Source organism: Lagopus muta, chromosome Z, assembly GCF_023343835.1.
Source record: "Lagopus muta isolate bLagMut1 chromosome Z, bLagMut1 primary, whole genome shotgun sequence".
Classification (NCBI taxonomy): domain Eukaryota; kingdom Metazoa; phylum Chordata; class Aves; order Galliformes; family Phasianidae; genus Lagopus; species Lagopus muta.
The window spans coordinates 15,710,705-15,729,162 of record NC_064472.1 but is presented as its reverse complement, the minus strand read 5'-3'; the positions used below and the strand labels follow the sequence as shown (position 1 = coordinate 15,729,162).

General features: G+C 42.5%; 1 protein-coding gene across 1 annotated transcript in view; it reads right to left on the bottom strand.

The window, feature by feature from the left end:
- PARP8 (poly(ADP-ribose) polymerase family member 8) overlaps window positions 1–4,210 on the bottom strand; it is a 114,864-nt gene extending 110,654 nt beyond the window's left edge. The window contains exons 1-2 of the mRNA XM_048930711.1: window positions 3,830–4,210; window positions 3,090–3,144 (exon numbers count right to left, since the gene is read on the bottom strand). Of these exons, the coding sequence (XP_048786668.1) occupies window positions 3,090–3,144; window positions 3,830–3,920 (146 nt within the window). The 5' untranslated portion in view covers window positions 3,921–4,210. The remainder of the gene's footprint in view (window positions 1–3,089; window positions 3,145–3,829) is intronic.
- Between the last annotated feature and the right edge of the window lie 14,248 nt (window positions 4,211–18,458).

The following is an 18,458-nucleotide window of genomic DNA, read 5'->3' as shown; positions in this document are numbered from 1 at the left end:
CAGAGTTAACAACAGGATGAGGAAAAAGCCTCTAGTGATGTCAAACTCAGGAGCATTACAGTCTGCCTACACATAAGTTAAGGCACAAGATAATCTTCCTTCTCAAACAGAAAATAAATGTTTCAGGGGTTTCTGCTCTCATATTAGGACTGTTCCAAAAGCAATGCCTTCCATTTTATGATGTTGGCCCACAGCATCAGAGGCAGATGCTGGTGGTATGGCAGTAGATGTTGAACTTTCCCACCAATATTCCAATATTACATGCTGTTGCCATGTGAGAGATGGCAGCAGAAGAGCAGCCTGACACATGGAAGTATATATTAAGCAAAGGTGTGTCACCAAATTCCTCCATGTGGAAAAAATGGCACCCACTGACATTCATCAGTGCCTGCTGAACACTTATGGAGACCAAAGAATGGATGTGAGGATAGTGAAGCAGTGAGGTGCTTTTCAGCAGGTGACTGCGAGATGGGGTCCACTTCTGCTGGTGCAGATTTTTACAAAAGTGGTATTCAAGCTCTTGTTCATCACTGGTGAACATGCATAGCCAATAGTGGTGACTAGGTTAAAAAAGAATGTTTTGTAGCTGGGAATTCACAGTGTTATTGCACTGTTTGTATTTGTTGTAGTTTCCATTTAAATTAATAGCAGGCATTATGATACTGACCTAAAGGAACATCCAGAGAATATAAAGTATGGAAAAGAAGTAATTCCAAGCAAAGCAGGAAAGTGATTCTGTGATTCTGTGATTCTGTGATTCTGTGAAAGTGCCAAAGTACTGTAATGTTCCAAAAATACAATTTCAACACTTATTTGCGTGAACCTACTTCTTGTTTTGAGAACTCAGCATACACCCTTTATCTATGACTTGAAAATCTTGTTCAGGTCAGTTTGAAGAACAAAGTCATCAAAGACTGAGTATCTGAAGAAGTAGAATGAGGCCTACCAGCTGCCCCTCAGCCTTTGATCATGAGGAAATCATTTTTGTCATCTGGGGACAATTCCTGAGAGCAATATTCCAAAAAAAGGCCTCACTACTCAGGAAGTCCACAGCTGCAGCAATATCAGTAGGAAAAAAAGTCACAGCCAAATGCACGGAAAAGATCCTTAAAGAGTAATCCACCACTGACTGCAGGTCCTCACCAAGATGATGCTGGAGGCCTGCCTTGATGCCACATACGGCTCAGACCAAATGCAGCTTGGCCAGCAGCTCCCCTAAGAAACCACTGCGCCTCTGTGATATGAGAACAACAGTTGCACCTTTGACTGTGAAGACCTGGAGTTTCCATTTTATGTACCTCAAAGGAGAGCTCACTGCCACAACCTGGCCTCTCAGTAAGCTGTGTGCAGCACACCTTCCTACATCAAAATACAAACAAGCAGAGAATGTGAAACTCTTAGCCCTAAAGATGCTTTTTAAAATGTCTTTAAATACCAAATGGAAAGTGAAAACTGGGTATCCTCCCTGTAACAGCCCACTTTCATCACCTTCACTAAGCCTAGCAGTTTCTCCGTTCAGCTGAATTTTGAAGATCCTGGTACTACTTTTCAGTCAACAGCTTCCCACATAAATCCTGACCCCAGGTAAAACTCAGGGCTGTGGGATGCATGGCGATCTTCCGTCTTCCCTTGCAGACGTGAAAACATTTTGTTCTAGCATTTATAAACCGGTTTGCTTTCCACCAGCTAAGCCCTTAGGCCTTTTATTTTATTCAGCTTGGGAAACAGAAACAACAGACAGGTTTCACTTCCTGGTTTCTTGCTGCAGTATGTGGTTTAGAAAACAGTGCAAAGTAACTTTCAAATTCAATTACTTTAACTAAACAGTAGTATTTTCTATAAGATCATTTTTACTGTATATTGTCTTTTAAAACAAGAACAAAACAAAATGTACACTAAAACCCTAAATTAAAGAGTATACTTCAAGCAACCTGAAGGCACATCTGATTCTCTGGTAGGGGAACTACTCTGTTCCATTGAAAATGACACATGTAGTTCTTCCTCCAGTCAGAGAATATGGGGCACTGAGGTCAGGAATGCATTTTCTGAGCAGCCTAACAGCCTAACAGCCTAGAGACTATCTGGGTGCCCACCATGCAGCTAGTGCTCAAAGTGTGCATGGAGCAGAACGGAGGCTGTGGGGCACCCAGGGCTTCCTTGCAAAGAGCAACTCCAGAGCACTGTAACCTGACATACCCCGGGAAGGAGAAACAGCTCCCAGAGATAAGCTGAGGAAATAATAATAATAATAACAATAATAATAAGGAGAAGAAGAAGAAGAAAGAAAGAAAGAAAAAGTCAAGACATTGCCAAGTCTAATAAAATTCAACTAAAAGATAACAAGCTAGTATATACTGTAAATACTCTATCAAGGAAATGGCAACTCAGAGCCAGGGCGACAAAAATGATGTGTGATTGACCAATGTGGGCTTTTGTCAGTGCAATTAACATTTCCTTTTGAAAACAGAGGAAGACAATAAATGGCAAAAAATAATAATAAAACCTAATCCGGTTTATAATCAAAAACTCAGAGCCGTTTAGCAACAGTATTTAAACTAGCACTTAGTTAAAGCAATGTTGTAACCTTGCAAGCTACACTGATGCTTCACTGAGCTCTCAGGAGTTTAATTTGGCTAACTACAGGCAGCCCTGCTTCTGTTGTGGGACCAAACATGGCTATCAAATGCAAGAGAATGAGATGCTGATGTGAGATATAGACTATCTTTTACTAAAATCATAACTTTTTCATTCTTTTTTTTTTTTTTTTTGGATGAATTCATTCTGTATCTGATATGCTGACACCCTGCAATTTATCCTACATACGGCAGAAATTAAGCTAATCTTACATATGGCAGAAATTAAGCTTATGCACACATATGAACAAACAGAAGCAGCGAAGCGCCTCTGAGCAGTGCTCAGGAGAGGATCACCGTTCTGGTCACCTCCCTCCACACCTCCTCCTCAGTGCACGTTTGTGCGAACGCGGATGATTTACTGATCGATCCTCCTTGCACAAGGCAAGGCAGCAAAAGGGGCTGAAACAATGCTGCGAGCCGGGAACAAGGGTGTAACGACTAAAAATAAGGTACCTTTTGGAGCCTCCAATGTAGGTGAAGGTAAAGGTGGAGTCTGAGTACCTGAAATCTGAAAACACAAAGGGCCGCGTTATTAGCGCTTGGTTTCCCGCTGGTTCTCTATTTGGGCTGAAATCACCAGGGTTTCGCATACCGACAGGGGGTTGGGGTAGGTGTGCATCAGCGAGAAGGCGGCAGCTCCCCCAGCCCCTCGCAACAAGTGCCCGGTACTATGGCAACGGCAGGGATTTCCACGTCGGTAAAGGCAACAGGCAACCGCTCCCGGCGGCGGCAGCCGGCCGAGCCCCGGCGCTGGGGCTTGGAGGGGTCCGGCCCCGTCCCCCGCCCCGCGGGACTGAACGCCCGCACTTGCGGGACCCCAACAGCCGCGCGGCCGCCGCCGGGCCGAGGAGCAGCGGGGAGCGGCTCGCCCAGCAGCTGCGGGCTGCGCCAGGCGGGCACGGGCACACGCACAGCCGCACACCGCACGGCTCGGCGTGCGGCCGCTGCCACGCTGCCCGGCCCGGGATGCCCTCCTTCCCCCCCCCTTCCCAGCCGGCCCTGGACTCCTCTGCCCTCACATGCCCTCGGAAGGAGAGAGGAGGGGGAAGGGGGCTCCGGGCAGACACACGGCGGCCCCGCTCCTGGGGGCGTCAGCGAAGGGCACGGCCCGGTCCGGGCCGCGGCACCGCGGGTCTGGGTCGGGCAGCGGCAGTCTCGTAACCGCCGAAACGGCGCCCGTGGGGGAAACTCACCTGCAAACAGGCAGTCCTTCTCCGCCTTGCACTTTTGGATCACAACGTCAATATCCTTCTGAATCCTCTCTTGTCTTGAACACATCCCCATGGAATAGATCCCAGGGGAAGAAGAAAAAAGCAGCCTTTATCCCCAGCCCCCCCCCACCCCCCGGTTCTACGTTCGGTCCCGAAGATGGACCCGGCGGCGGACGAGTGGCAGCCTTTCCGCGCCCCGCAGCGATCCGCGCGGCCGGCAGGAGGACGGAGCAGGCGGGCGCCGGCAGCCGATGTTGCATGCCCAGATGTGCCCGCCCAGATGTGCCGCCGCTGCCGGCGGATGGCAATTTCCTCCTTCCCTGACAATAGATCCAGTGGAGGGTGGCGGCGGCGACACGGGATCCCCCCCACCCCCCACGCCCTCAGGGTTTTTTTGGGTTGGTCGGCTGGTTTGGGTGGTTGGCTTTTTTTTTTTTTTTTTTTTTTGATTTTTTTTTTTTGATTTTTTTTTTTTTTCCTCCTGAGAAAAGAAAAAAAAAAAAAGAAAAAAGGGAAGGGGGGGCCAACCCGGCCCGGCCGCTCACATCCCTGCCCCTCCTGCCGGCAGCGGCGATCGCCGCGAAGCAGCAGCGCACAGAGCCCGGTGGCGGCGGCGCCCGCACCCTGTCCCTGGCGGCGCGGCGGAGCTGGCGCTGCCGCAGCAACGACGAGCCGCAGACCCTCCCCTCGCCGCCGACCCGGCACGTACAGCCCCCGCCGGCTCCCCCGGCGGAGGTGGCGCGCGGGAAGGAAGAGGCGGGTGCGCGGAGCCGCGCCGGGGCAGCCCGGCGGAGGGTTCGATGGCCCCGGCCGCCTCCGGCCGTCGCCTCTCCTCCCTCCCCCCTCCCCAGCCCGGATAAGGGGGGGGAGGGGGGGCAAAGGCTTCCGCCTCCTCCCGATAGGCGGAGGAATGCAAATGGCAAACGCTGGGGAGGCTGCCGAGTCGGCGACGGGCAGGAGGAAGCGGGCGGCGCCGCGCTGCGCCGGCGGCGGGGAGAGCGGCCGGGCGCCGCGGGCTGCGCGCCCGACAGCGGCCGAGGGGCACCGCGGGCAGCGGGGAGGGGAGCCGTGCCGGCCCTGCGGGGCTGCGCGTCCATCCGCACGGCACGGAGCAAACGGCCGCGTCTGTCGTCCGGCTCCGGCCTCCGCTGTCAGCCTTCAGCAAAGCTGTCTGTCAGACCTAAGGGCTTCGGGGAAGGACTCCGGCTGTCAGTACGGTGCCCGGCGGCCCGCCCTATTGCGAGGCAGGTAGTAGCTGCAGTACAGCGCGGGGAACGGTCAGGTTGCCAAACCCAGCGTTTGTCATCAGCCGGAGTGTGAGCTGAATAATTAATGAATAAATGCGCGACGACACAGAGGAAACAAATTTGATTAAGGAATTCAAAAGCATATTGACAACGAATTGCTTTTATGTATCCGTCCACCTCCACACAGCTTCTGTGTTACTGAGCCCAGTTATTTTACCTAGTTATTTTGTATTAATCATATATCATGTTGATTTCAAGCACGGGAGGCAAACAATAATAATTTTGCTATTCATTCTTAAGTGAAAAGACTACAATAAGAATAAAAAATTCCACACTTATGCCTGTCTTCCTAAGATTTCTTATCTGATGGAGGGAGAAGGGAAACTATAAGAGAATGCAGGTAGTGTTTAAGGAGTACAAAAAAGCACCATGTGACACAACTCTCCGCCCCTAATAAAATGATTTATCTTTGAAGAGAGATTTCCAGACTACTTCTCAATGCTGTTCAGTAAATTCTCTGCTACTGCAGCAAGTCTTTTCCAAGGTAGGTTACAGAACTTGTCACTGTAATACAGTGAGGCTTTGTCATTCTGTCAAGTTCAGCTACCATGGTCAACGAGCAATGCTTTTCTAGAGTTTTTCCTGGATATTGACTGTTTCAGCTTTTCTCCCAAGCTGGTACCTCAGCAGCCATATTTGTGGCCTTCTCCTTAACCTTAATTAAGAAATGTAATCAGAACTTCATTTATTTGTTTTTTGTTATTTGCTTTATTGTCCTGAGCCTTGCAGAGAAAGATCTCTGTTATCCCTCCCACTTGGATGTGGAATAAGAGGAGGGTTATTGGATCTTTACAGGGTATTTATGCTGGCAATTCCACTTACAGCTGATTCTGACTGCAGGGTTATTCTCAGAATCATACCAGTTAGCATAATTCCTGATTGCCTTTTTAAGCCTCAGACTATTTTCATAGGCTTGGTAACAGTGCGTTAAAAAGTTATCCACAGAGAAACACTCCAATCTTCTGGAAAACTAACATGGCTGGTGGCTGGTTTCAGAGCATCAACTGAATAGAATAAGAGGGCTAGAAATATAGTTAGCTAAATGTTTATTATTATTATTTATTGGAAGTTGCTTTAAACTTCCAAGATTCTTAACCAATTTGGTTCCAGTACTGCTATTGCAGAGATGGTTGCTTCTAGTGAGGACAAGCTACATTATATATTGAGACTGTTCTATTGATATAACTACTGAAAATTGAGCATGTTGGAAAATCAGAGTGAATTTTTAGAGTTAGAATTTATCCTTAAATTTGTAAAGACTGTCAGGCTGTTGACCATGTACTTAACCTCAATTGCATTTGATATCTGTAAGTGTGCTGTAATCCCTACAGCGGTGTACATTATATCACCTCCCCAAAGAAACTTTCTGAAGAGTTTTACAAGTAATTTCATGAACAATAGGACAGTTGGTCTGGAAAGTAATGATTTTGGCTTAAGGGAATTCAGTGTATGTCTCATTACTTTTTCAGTATTGAAAATCAATTCTTGTCATTTTCAGATCCATCTCAAGTTTAGCTTAGCTCTTGGCTATATTGAACTGATTACATCAATTAAGTAAAAGAGAAACATAAGAAAATTTTATATTTGCATTCCCAGGAGGCTGATAATGTTTATAGAGGTAAAAAATAAATGGGAATATGAGAATTTACATCAGTATAATATCTATATGAAAAGATTGTTTCAATATACAATGGGAGAAAGACCTAGAGAAATAGAAACCAAACCCTGAATGTATTAAAATAACATAAGAGCAGTGGCTGAAAAGGTTAATGCACAGTTCAGCCAATTTCTTTTCATGGATGGGTTCTGCCTCCTTTAGGCTAAGATTTCTTTTTTGTTTTTTGCAAAAAAGTACAAAAAAAACCAAAACAAAAAAAAAAAACAAACAACTTTCCACTTACTAGTAAAGCTGTTGGAAATGGATCAGTGAGCATTAAGATACCTTGTCCTGCCCCAAAGTATTTCTTTAAACAGTTTTTTTTTTTTTCCTGATCATGTTCTTCTTACATTTAAACATTATAAATCTTAAGAAAAAATAAAAATACTAAGACTTAGCCATGTATGCAATATGCAAAGCAGTATGATAATTTTGCAGCTGTAGTGTATTCGTAATATAGGAGAGTGTTCCAAAGAGCAGGAATACTGAACGTAATCCAAAATCCTCCAGAACACAAAATCACCATCAGCCCTTCAAAACAAAACACAACAAAACAAAACAACAACACCCTACACGCACCAGCCAGAACTGTTCTACATACACTTGAGCTTTTTCTCCAATTTCAATCACAACTTGCCAGTCACCAATAGGGCAAAGCTCAGTGATTTCTGCAGACACTGAGCTCTGAGAGGTGAAACATGTAAAAAAAAATACCATCTAACTCTTACAGCACAAAAAACTCAGTGCTGGCCTTACAGTAAGCTTCCTCAGAATGACAGACATTTCGGAATAAGTAGGTGTGCAGAATTCTGGAAACATAGGCACTCAGTTGTGAGATTTATAAGAGTAACTTTGTTATTCCCACCAACAGAGAAGTGTCATAAAGCATAAAACCCTTTGTTTTGTTTTGAACTTTGGTGTAATTTTCACCATAACTCTAATATTAGCAGTTTCAATCTAAAATTTTGATGCAATATGAAAAAGTAAATGCTGAGCTCACACTTACTTCTCTTTAAGCCTGTTCCCCTTCTAGACAGATTTCAAGGCAGCTGTCTTGTACATTACCTTCATCTGCTCTTCCAAATAGACACTGCCACCCTACATAGCCACAATCCATGGGTATCCAAAGCGCTCAAATCATCTGAAGCCACTCAAATCATGGTGATATTATAAAGTTGTTAAATGAATATTAATAGATTGGCTTATGAGGTCAACACTCTGAGTGTGCCATGACTTGGATGAAGAAGACATTAGTATGGTGTTTACCTAGATAAAAATTTGGGGTAGTTTAGCACAGGTCCATTAATAAAAGGCCATAGCTTTTTTTTTTTTTTTTTAAAGCCAGATAAAATAACATCAATAACATGATTTCAAATACATGATACATTAAAGCTTTAAATATTTTTATATGGTGAAAAGTGAAGTAATGTCTTACATTAAGTTATGAAACAGTATCTCAAACTGTCACCAGTCTAGTTCATCACAAGTTTTAGACCTTCTCCTCTAGCCAAAGAGAATAGGGATACAGATTGGAAGAGTGAACTTTTCAGTGAATAAGGAATGGTTTGGATGGTCACAGGCATGAAGTTTTGACCAATGGCTCTATGTCCAAGTGAAGGGCAGTGACAAATCCTCCAGGAGTCTGTCTTGGGACCAGGACTCTTCAGCATCTTTATCAGTGACCTGGACAGTGGGATTGAAGGGACTGCTCCCTCAGCAACTTTGCAGATGATGCAGTTGATATAATACAAAAAGGGAAGCCATCTGGAGGGACGCTTGAAACGTGGGCCCATGTGAATCTAATAAGATTGAATAAGGCTAAGTTCAAGGCACTGCATTTGGGCCAGGACAGTCCCAGTATGTGTACAGACTAGGGGGAGAACTCCTTGAGAGCAGCTCTGTGGAAAAGAACTTGGGGGTTCTGTTGGATGAAAAGCTGGACATGAGCCAGCAGTGTGTGCTTGCAGCTTGGAAAGCCAACTATGTTCTGAGCTGAATCAAAAGAGTGTTGGCCAGCAGGGAGAGGGAGGGGCTTGTCCTCCTCTGTCCATTTCATGAGGCCCCATCTGGAATATTGTGTCCAGGTCAGGGGCCCTCAGTACAGGAAAGATGTGGAGCTGTTAGAGCATGTCCAGAGGAGGGCCATGAAGAAGACCAGAGGTCTAGAGCATCTTTCCTGCAAAGAAAGGCTGAGGGAGCTGGGCTTGTTCAGTCTGGGGAAGGTTCTGGGGTGAGCATATATAGCAGCCCCTCAGTATTCAAAAGGGAGCTTATAAACAAAAGGGAGACCAACTTTTTACACAGGCTGTTAGTGATAGGACAAGGAAAAACAGTCTCAAACTAAAAAAAGAGAGATGTAAGTTAGATGTTAGGAGGAAATTCTTTACTCAAAGGATGGTAAGGAACTGGAACAGGTTGCCCAGAGAAGTTGTGGATGCCCAATCCCTGGAGGCGTTCAAGGCTGAGTTGAATTGGGCTCTGGGCAACCTGATCTGGTGGGAGGCAAGAGGTTGAAACAGCAAGGGGTTGAAACAGCCTGGGTTGAAACAGAGTGATCCTTAAAGTCCCTTCCAACCCAAACCATTCCGTGATTTTATGATATTTTGTTCTGGAGTAGCACTGGAGGGGGTAAGAAAGCATCACAGTCATGTTCCAAAGTACTGAGGCTTGTATTTTAAATGTGTTGGAATTTCAAAAGTAGTTTGTTTGTTTGTTTTTTCCCAATCCATTTTAAACAGCAGCAAGAACTATCTCAAACAAAAGGATATACAGATGTTACACACAGATGTATGGATTGCTGTTAGCATCCTCTAACTTTCAATCAAAGACCAAGTACTCATCATTTTAGTTGTCACTGAAACCCGTAATAGCTAAAGCTATTGCTGATGGCATGATAAATGGCTTCAGTAATGTTAAATAAATAATGCAATCAGAGTCCCAAATAGCACCACAGTTTATTATAGTTCCTAACATTGGTCTTTCTGTTGATGGTTTTAACTTGCTTTTCCTCCTTCACTAATGTAATCCCATTTTTCAGTGTCTGCCAGTTACCCTCATTTCTCCTGTTCCTTTTCCCTTTCCTCATTAACTCTTACACCATTAAGATTTTTTTTTTTTCCTTTTAAATGTGTCATTACATTCATTTAAATATGCCATCAATAGGTGAACAGGAGTGCCCCTTAGCAGGTCACTTCATGAGCACATGAAAGAAGAGAGCTAAAATGGTGTTTTGTCTATACATACAAAATTTTACAATAAACGCACGCAGGAATGTTTCTAACCTTTTATTCATTATTTTATGTTAATCACAAGCAAATCCAGAAAGGGAACCCTGTACCTCCTGCCAGTTCTTGCAGTGAGTTGCCTCTTGCCAGCATCACCATTGTTTTCATGAATTGTAGACAGATCTGCCTGCTCACAGACAGTGCTGTGTACAGCATGTAACAAGGCCTTCTTCTTGATTACTCAGTAGCCCAGTAGCTAGAATACTGCTTAAGGAGATAAGAGTTGTGAATTTGTTCTCATAAACTGACAATAACATAATTAACTGCAACCATCTATGCCCTAAACTTAAACAGCAATAAGTCCCGAAAGTACACCATCCTGACTGAGCTTAAGAACTGGTTTCCAAACCAGGGTCAAGAGGCTCAGATGCAGATAGGCACCCAGAGGAGAGGCAGAATTTCAAATCCATTTCTCACTTGGCTGTGCACCATGCTGCCTTTCCAGCATTACAACTATTCTACATTCCCTTTCCAAGAACTTTAATCACAGAATCACAGAACTGCAGGGGCTGGAAGGGACCTACAAACATCAGTGAGTCCAACCCCCTGCAAAGCAGGCTCCCTACAGCAGGCTGCACAGGTAGGCATCCAGGTGGGTCTTGAATGTCTCCAGAGGGACCTCCACAGCCCCCCTGGGCAGCCTGTTCCAGTGCTCCGTTACCCTCACTGAAGCAGTTCTTATGCTTCCTATGCTTCAGTTTGTGGCTATTTCCCCCTTGTCCTGTTTCCACACATTGCTGAAAGGAGTCTGGCCTTGTCTCTTTGCCTCCCCCACCTCAGATATTTATAGACCTGGATCAGGTTCCCTCTCGGTCTTCTTTTCTCAAGGCTGAACAGACCCAGATTGCTCAACCTTTCCACATAGGGGAGATGCTCCAGGCCCTTTATCATCTTTGTGGCCCTCCTCTGGACTCCTCCCAGGAAATCCCTGTCTTTTTTTTGTACCTAGGAGCCCAGAACTGGACATGGTACTTTAGGTGAGGCCTGACCAGGGCAGAGTAGAGGAGGAGGATCACCTCCCTTGACCTGCTGGCCACATGCCTTTTAATGTACTCCAGAAAAATGCCTTCATTTATTGAGCCAGCAGCACAGAAGCAGCTCTCTCCCTATTCACATTTAGTCATAGGCAGTAATATTTACAGAATAGCTCTAGGGTACACAGACTATTTCTAAAATCCATAGCATAACTGGTGTCATTTACTACAGCTGAACTTACTTCCTGGCAAAATTCTCAATTAGTGAGCAGATGCATTGTTAAAAAAATGCTTTGTTGCCTATATCCAGATTGCAATTTCTTAATTGCAAATTGCCCTGCCAGAAGTACTCAAACTGTAAAATACTTACCTTTCTAAAAATATTCCATATAGTTCATTTTCTGCAACAGTAAATATGATTTATCATGTCACCATCTGATGTTCTTCTGCTATACAAACCTCAATTGTCACCAACTGGTGCCTCATGTTAACCAAGAACTTGTAACCGAAACTTAAAAGGAGTTGCAAAGTACTCTCAGTTCAGCTGAAACTGATAGGGTGAGAAGAACTCAATACCTTGTGATATTAGCCTGTAGAAATTAGACTAATTCCATCAGTAGACCATGTCTCATTCTTACTGTGACCTGTGGTGTACTGTTTTGATCTCTGACCTAACTCTAAATGAGAGGACAAGAATGGGGAAATTAGCACACACAGAGTTTCATGCTGTTGCCATTTACATTGCTTCTTGTACCCATTTGCTTGGCTACTGCTGCCCAACTGTGCTGAAACCCACAGAAGTAATTAGATTTGGGTGCTTGCATTTCATCTACTCAGAAGATTGGGACCAGGGGTTAATGCAATGTTCAGTTAGTTTTCCTAAACCAAAGCACTCTTTAATCTTAAGGAACTAAACATAAAAGAAAGTGACATTTACAAAAATTAATGAGTGTGTGCATCTCTTACCAAAGGCATCCCCAGCTTGCACACGACAGCCTAGCTTTCAAATTCTGCATGGGTGTTGTCTTTAGTCACTTTCCCACAGTACTGTATACAGAACATCAGTGGTCAAAAAAGCAGATTGGTTTTTTTATCTGTTTATAGGTCATCTTTTATGCCTGGCAAAATAGTTGCATAACCTGTCAGGAGCCAGAGTAGGTTTTATTCTTCATAAATAATAGCTCAAACATTGTATTTAACATTAAATATGTACAAGAGAATACATTTAATAGTGTTTTCTTTATCTCTTTAGCTGATATGAAATCCAACCAAATATGTACAATATTAATACCATTCATCATACATTTCGGTATTCATCCAGATAATTTGTTTGCAAGCCATGTTCATGATTATTTGTGATTAAGTCAGCCTTTTGCCTTATTTCCCTGGTACTCTAACCCTGTAGGAAACAACAGTATCCAGAACACAGAAGTCACTAATAAAAACTAAACTAAACTAAAAATTAAACTAAACTAAGCTAAAACTTAACTAAAAACCAAGTAACTACATAGTCTAAACTAATAAAAATCTGCTGCCTTTCTTGTCTCCCAAAGAAAATAGAACCATTAAAAAATTGTTATTCTAAAAGAATCAGTACAGACTGGGACATGACCTGCTGGTTAGAAGCTCTACAGAGGGGGACCTGATGGACAGCAGGTTGGTCATAAGCCAGCAGTGTATCTTGGTGGCCAAGAAGGTGTCTTGCTCCAATTTATAGGAGGGAGAGGAGGTTTTTTTAGTATATGTATATCCGGCAGCAAGATTAAGACACAACGAGTCAAATGTTAGCCTGACCATTTTATTACAAATTCTAATCACTTAGGGAGATGGAGAAGGAAAGAAGGGCAAAAGAAAAGAGAGAGGAAATAAAAGCAAGGAGTCTTTGTAGAGAGCAAGAGAGAGATAGTCACCACCATGGGTCCGAGCATGGTTCATAATATATCCGTTGATGTCAGGAACTCGTCACCGTGGGGGATGGAAGACAGCCAGGAAACTTTTTAAATTTTTAGTTGTCTGTTATAGTCTTATCACTGGAAGGCCTCACAAAGCACGCTTTGAGACAAAGAACAGTTTTGTCCTTCAAGAAGGATCATGGGATCATAGGGTGCATTAAAAGGCATGTGGCCAGCAGGTCAAGGGAGGTGATCCTCCCCCACTATTCTGCCCTTGTCAGGCCTCACCTAAAGTACTGTGTCCAGTTCTGGGCTCCTGGGTACAAAAAAGACAGAGATCTGCTGGAGACAGTCCAGCAAAGAGCCTGGAGCATCTCCCATCTGAGGAAGGGATGAGTAATCTGGGTCTGCTGAGAAAAGAAGACTGAGAGGGGATCTGATCAGTGTTTATAAATATCTAAGGTGTGGGAGGCAAGGGACGAGGCCAGACTCTTCAGTGGTGTGTGACAACATGACAAGGGGAAATGGCCACAAAGTAAAGCATAGAAAGTTCTGCAGAAATGTATGTTATAACTGCTTCACACTGAGGATGACAGAGCACTGAAACAAGCTGCCCAGAGGGGCTGTGGCGACTCCCTTCTCTGGAGACATTCAAGACCCACCTGGATGCCTACCTGTGCAGCCTGCTGTAGGGAGCCTGCTTTGCAGGGGGTTGGACTTGATCTCTGTAGGTCCCTTCCAGCCCCTACAGTTCTGTGATTCTGTGATTTTAGAGCCATAAATCTGAACTATCAGAATAACAGTAGAAACAAATCATCTCCTTTACATGTATTTTGAGGCACTTTGTACAGTTAATGTATAAAAGCTTGCTTGCAACATCTCAACTAGATGTCGTTCCTTCTAAAATTACATAATGTTTTCTCAATTCTTTTCAGCAGATTATCAGCTTCTGATGTCCAATGAGTATACTGCTAACTGTCTACAAGACCGGAAATGGATGAAACAGAACAAGTGTCAGTGAGAGAAAACCTGATGCCCCATCAAAGACAAAGATCAGATGTAAGAGAAAGTGTGCAGTACTCCTATAGAAAAGTAAATCTACAGCTGGTGAAGGCATTGAGTAAGGGAAGGAAGGGAAGAAAAAATGAGAGGAGTTCATGAAAAAGCATCCCGAAATAACTGGAAGAAAAGAAGTAAGATTTCTTTTACTGGGAAGAAAAAGCACAGTCAAATACTTAACTTGATTTCTTAAAGATCATGTCAGTATTCTTGCTTCTTACAAAAAAGAAGAAAAAAAAAAGTCAACGCTTATTAACAGTTTATATTGAAGATATATTTCTGCAAAGATTTCCTTTGCTGAAATTATGAATTCAGTCAGATCTTGCTTTTACAAATTTCATCTAAGCTTTCAGCATAAGTAGTCACAATGAGGTGAGCAAGACAAGTTATGAATTAAAATGAAGAAATGAATTATTTTTTAAGCACAGGTCTTAGTTGTCTGTGATCCATTCTTACTCTGACTGTTAAAACCCATCTATTTATTTGAAGCATACACAAAAAGAGGCATTGTCTATAAGCCTGGTGAAGCTCCACTTAGTCTGATAACATAATTCTAACAATATTATTCCTATATATTTCTGGTAATATTATTTAGGTAAGTACTATGAACAAGTCTTCTTGAAAACAATGCCAAAATAATTTACCATCATTATTGAAAATATTCAGAATTCTCTTTGTGAGAAAATTCTCTTTTGACGTAAGCGTGTGAGCTCTCACAGTGGTATTTTCTTCTCTTTTCCTTCTCTGATATACAAAACATGCAGCAAGACAAGGTTATATGCTAAAAGTAAGATAATGATACCCTCTCTCTTGAGCAAGTCCTCTAACTGAGCTAAGAGGGATGCCACGTTTGTTTAAAATCACAAAATTAATAAAGAAACAAATGTAAAATAAATAAATGAATAAATAAAAAGTTTGGGAGCAATATAAAATAACATAAACAGACAAATAGATAAACAGACAAACAGAATGTTACACGACTAACATTCCTCTATAGGAATAGAATAGAAAAACAGCCACAATTATAACTAGGTCATTACTACAGATTTCCAGATGGGAACATTTGTTATTATAAGTTTTTCTATATATTATTTAATGTCTAATGGTCTTCTTTTTTTCTTCCAAATTCATGAAAATCACAAGGACAACACTCATATCTTCGGAATTATTTCAAAGTTGGAAATAAACTTCTAGTAAAATAATTAGTTGATAGTATTTCAACAAATTTTTATTTATACATTTGCAGTTTCCCTAAACCAATAATTACTATGGCAGTTAAACTATTTCAGTTTTACAGAGATGCTCCATAGTATTTTGTTGCGCAAAACAATGATAAGATCTTAGATAAGAAGATATACCATAGTTGTTGTTGTGTCCTGGTGATTTTTTATGCAGCTACAGAGTGTTGTATACTTAGAAACCCTATTTTTATTTCTTTTAATTAATTTTTTGTTCTTCCCACATAATTATCTAAATTCTGCAAACTGCACGGATACAGCTCTTGGCAAAATATTTTATACTAGAAAGAGAATGCTAAAAGAAAAATGCAGCTGGATAGAGCCCTAAAATGCTCGATACTGATTTATGTACTTTGGTAAACTTAGGCACAAGAGAAGAAATGGGCAAATACTAGGAAAAAATATTCATGGAGACATTCACAAATCCTTTATAATTTGGCTATTATCCTATTACTTATATTTGCCTCTTTTCAAAATATTCACACTTTTATTGGATGGTGTCAGTATGTAGTCATGATAATTTTTGTACATATACTAGCATTACCTTTGATCCTTAAAACTCTTCTTTTTACACAACCAAGAAATAAACAGGATATCGTGTAACAGAAGTTCCACACTTACAGACGAAGTATTGTAATTGGTTAAGCTGTGATTAGACTGAAGCACTTTCAAGCAATACAGGATGGCTGTATTCACACTGATGTTTCACATAAATATTTCTAAATAACAGAGGTGTGACATATGTATTCCTAGAAGTGATAGGGCAAAGCTGTTCAGCATTCTGAGGTCCTTTAAAATGCAATTTATGCTGCTGTGTCAAAGAAAAAGGAAAATCATATTTGGATTGTATTAAGCTAAACTTTTTCTTTTTTTTTTTTAATGTCACTGAGATAGAAGACAAGAAATTCTGGTCCATACAACAAAGAATTGTTCTTTTCAGCTTGAAATAAAAAAGTTTCATTTGGGGACACTCATTTTAGAAAAAAGAAAAAAGAAAAAGAACAAAACTACACTTTGAAGAAACACTCTATTCACTGTCTTACAAGGCCTGAGGAGACTGTGGATTGTTTGTTTCACCACTTTGCCTTTACTGAAATATTTTCTAGCAGCTGAAACAGCTTCAAAAAGAGCACCTCACTCCAGAAAATTCATCCAGCCACTAGTTAGGATACTTACTAGAAATTAAGTTTAATTTGTTCCTGCCTTGCATGGGACAGAGACTTCATTTGAGTTACATATGAAGGGAGAGTAGTTAGAATCATAGAATCATTAACATTGAAAAAGACCTTTAAGATCATCAAGTCCAACCTTCAATGCATTACTACCATGCCTGCTAAATTATGTCCTTCAGAGCCACATCTACACACTTCTCAAACTCGTCCAGCAATCAAGACTCCACCACCTCCCTGGACAGTCTGTTCCAATGCTTGAGGACTCTTTCAAATAAATTTTTTTCCTAATATTTGACCTGAACCTCCCCTAGTGCAACTTAAAGCCATTACTGCTCTTATTGTTATCAAAATCTGGGAATGAAGCTCAACCACCTGAATGACATGCTATAAAGCTGACATTATTTTACTATAGCACTGGGTACTCTGGAGATCTCTCTTCCTAATATGTACATCCAGGAGCTAAAGAATACAAATGTTTACACATAACATGAATATTCATGTAATTTCTGCAGTTTCTGCATATTCCAAGAACTGCTATAAATATTAAAATTTAATCTAATACTACAAAGTGCTGTGTTAATGTGAGGTTTTTGCAAGGGGTCTTTGGTGGTCATGGGGTTCCATTGTAAGGCATTATCCAGGCAAATTCTCCTGTGTTACATCAGCCAGGTCTCATAATTAGTCAAGAAGTTATTTTCAAAAAATTGGCTGTTGACTAAGTTTCTAACCAGCACATCAACTTTATTATGGTGCCTGTACTGTCAACCCTAACAGGGCACAGTGTACCTCCTGCGTAGCTTGTGGAATGTTAAGACTCCACTTTCAGGTGCCAGATATCCTGCCTACCTAAAGAAAAAAAAAACAACTTTCCCTGGACAGAATTTCAGCTTGCTAGAGATTCTGAATTAGTCACTAAAGACTCTGAATTTATTGCCAGGTATCACTAGTTATCTGGGAGAAGAGACCAACTCTCACCTCTCTGCAACCTCTTTTCTGGTCATTGTGGAGACAAATAAAGTCTCTCCTGAGCTTTCTCTTCTCCAGACTAAATAATAGCAGTTCCCTCAGTCATTCCTCATAAGACATGCTGCGGACCCTTCAGCTTCACTGCCCCTCTTTGTACACTGAGGCACTCAGTGTTTTCTTGTAGTGAGGAGCCCAAATTTGAACACAGTATCTCAGGTGCAACTTCACCAGTGGGGGAAAATAATTTATATAGTCCTGCTGACTACAGTATTTCTGATAAAAGCAAGGATGCCATTAGCTTTCTTGGCCACCTGTGCACACTGCTGGCTCGTGTTCATCAGCTTCCAACTAATACCCCCAGATCCTTTTCCACTTTTCCAACCATGGAGTTGCTGTGACCAAAGTGCACAATCCAGCACTTTGACTTCTTGAAGCTCATACGATTGGACTAGGCCCAGCTATCCAGCCTGTCCAGATCCCTCTTTAGGGCCTTCCCATGCTCCAGCAGATCAATATTTCCTCCCAACTCAGTGTCATCTGCAAACTTAGTGAGGATGCACTCAATTCCTTTGCCCAGATCAATAAAGACATTAAATAGGAGAGGCCCCAGTACTGAACCCTGGGGAACACCACTCATGGCTGATCGCCAGCTGGCATCGCTCTATTCACTACCATTCTCTGAGTAGAGGCCAGATTAAGTTCGTGCTGGGCTTTCAACTGTTAATCTCTCTGCATTTCATAGCAACATCCCTGTACTCTCCCTGTGTCACCTGCCCCTTCTTCCAAAGGTGGTAAACTTTTTTTTCCCCAAGTCTCAGTAAAAGCTCCCTGCTCATCCAGGCCTTCTTCCCACTGTCTTATGGCACAAAGGGATGGCCTGTTCCTATGCCTGCTCAGCCTTTTGCCCTTTAGGACTGCCTCCAGAGGGACTCTCCCAGACAATGTTCTGAACAGTCTAAGGTAGCAGTTTTGTGGACCTCCCCTCCCCCCCACCCCCCAAATTTCCTGAGTTGACCAAGAATTGAGAACTCAACCATTTTATTGTTGCTATGCCCAAGATGG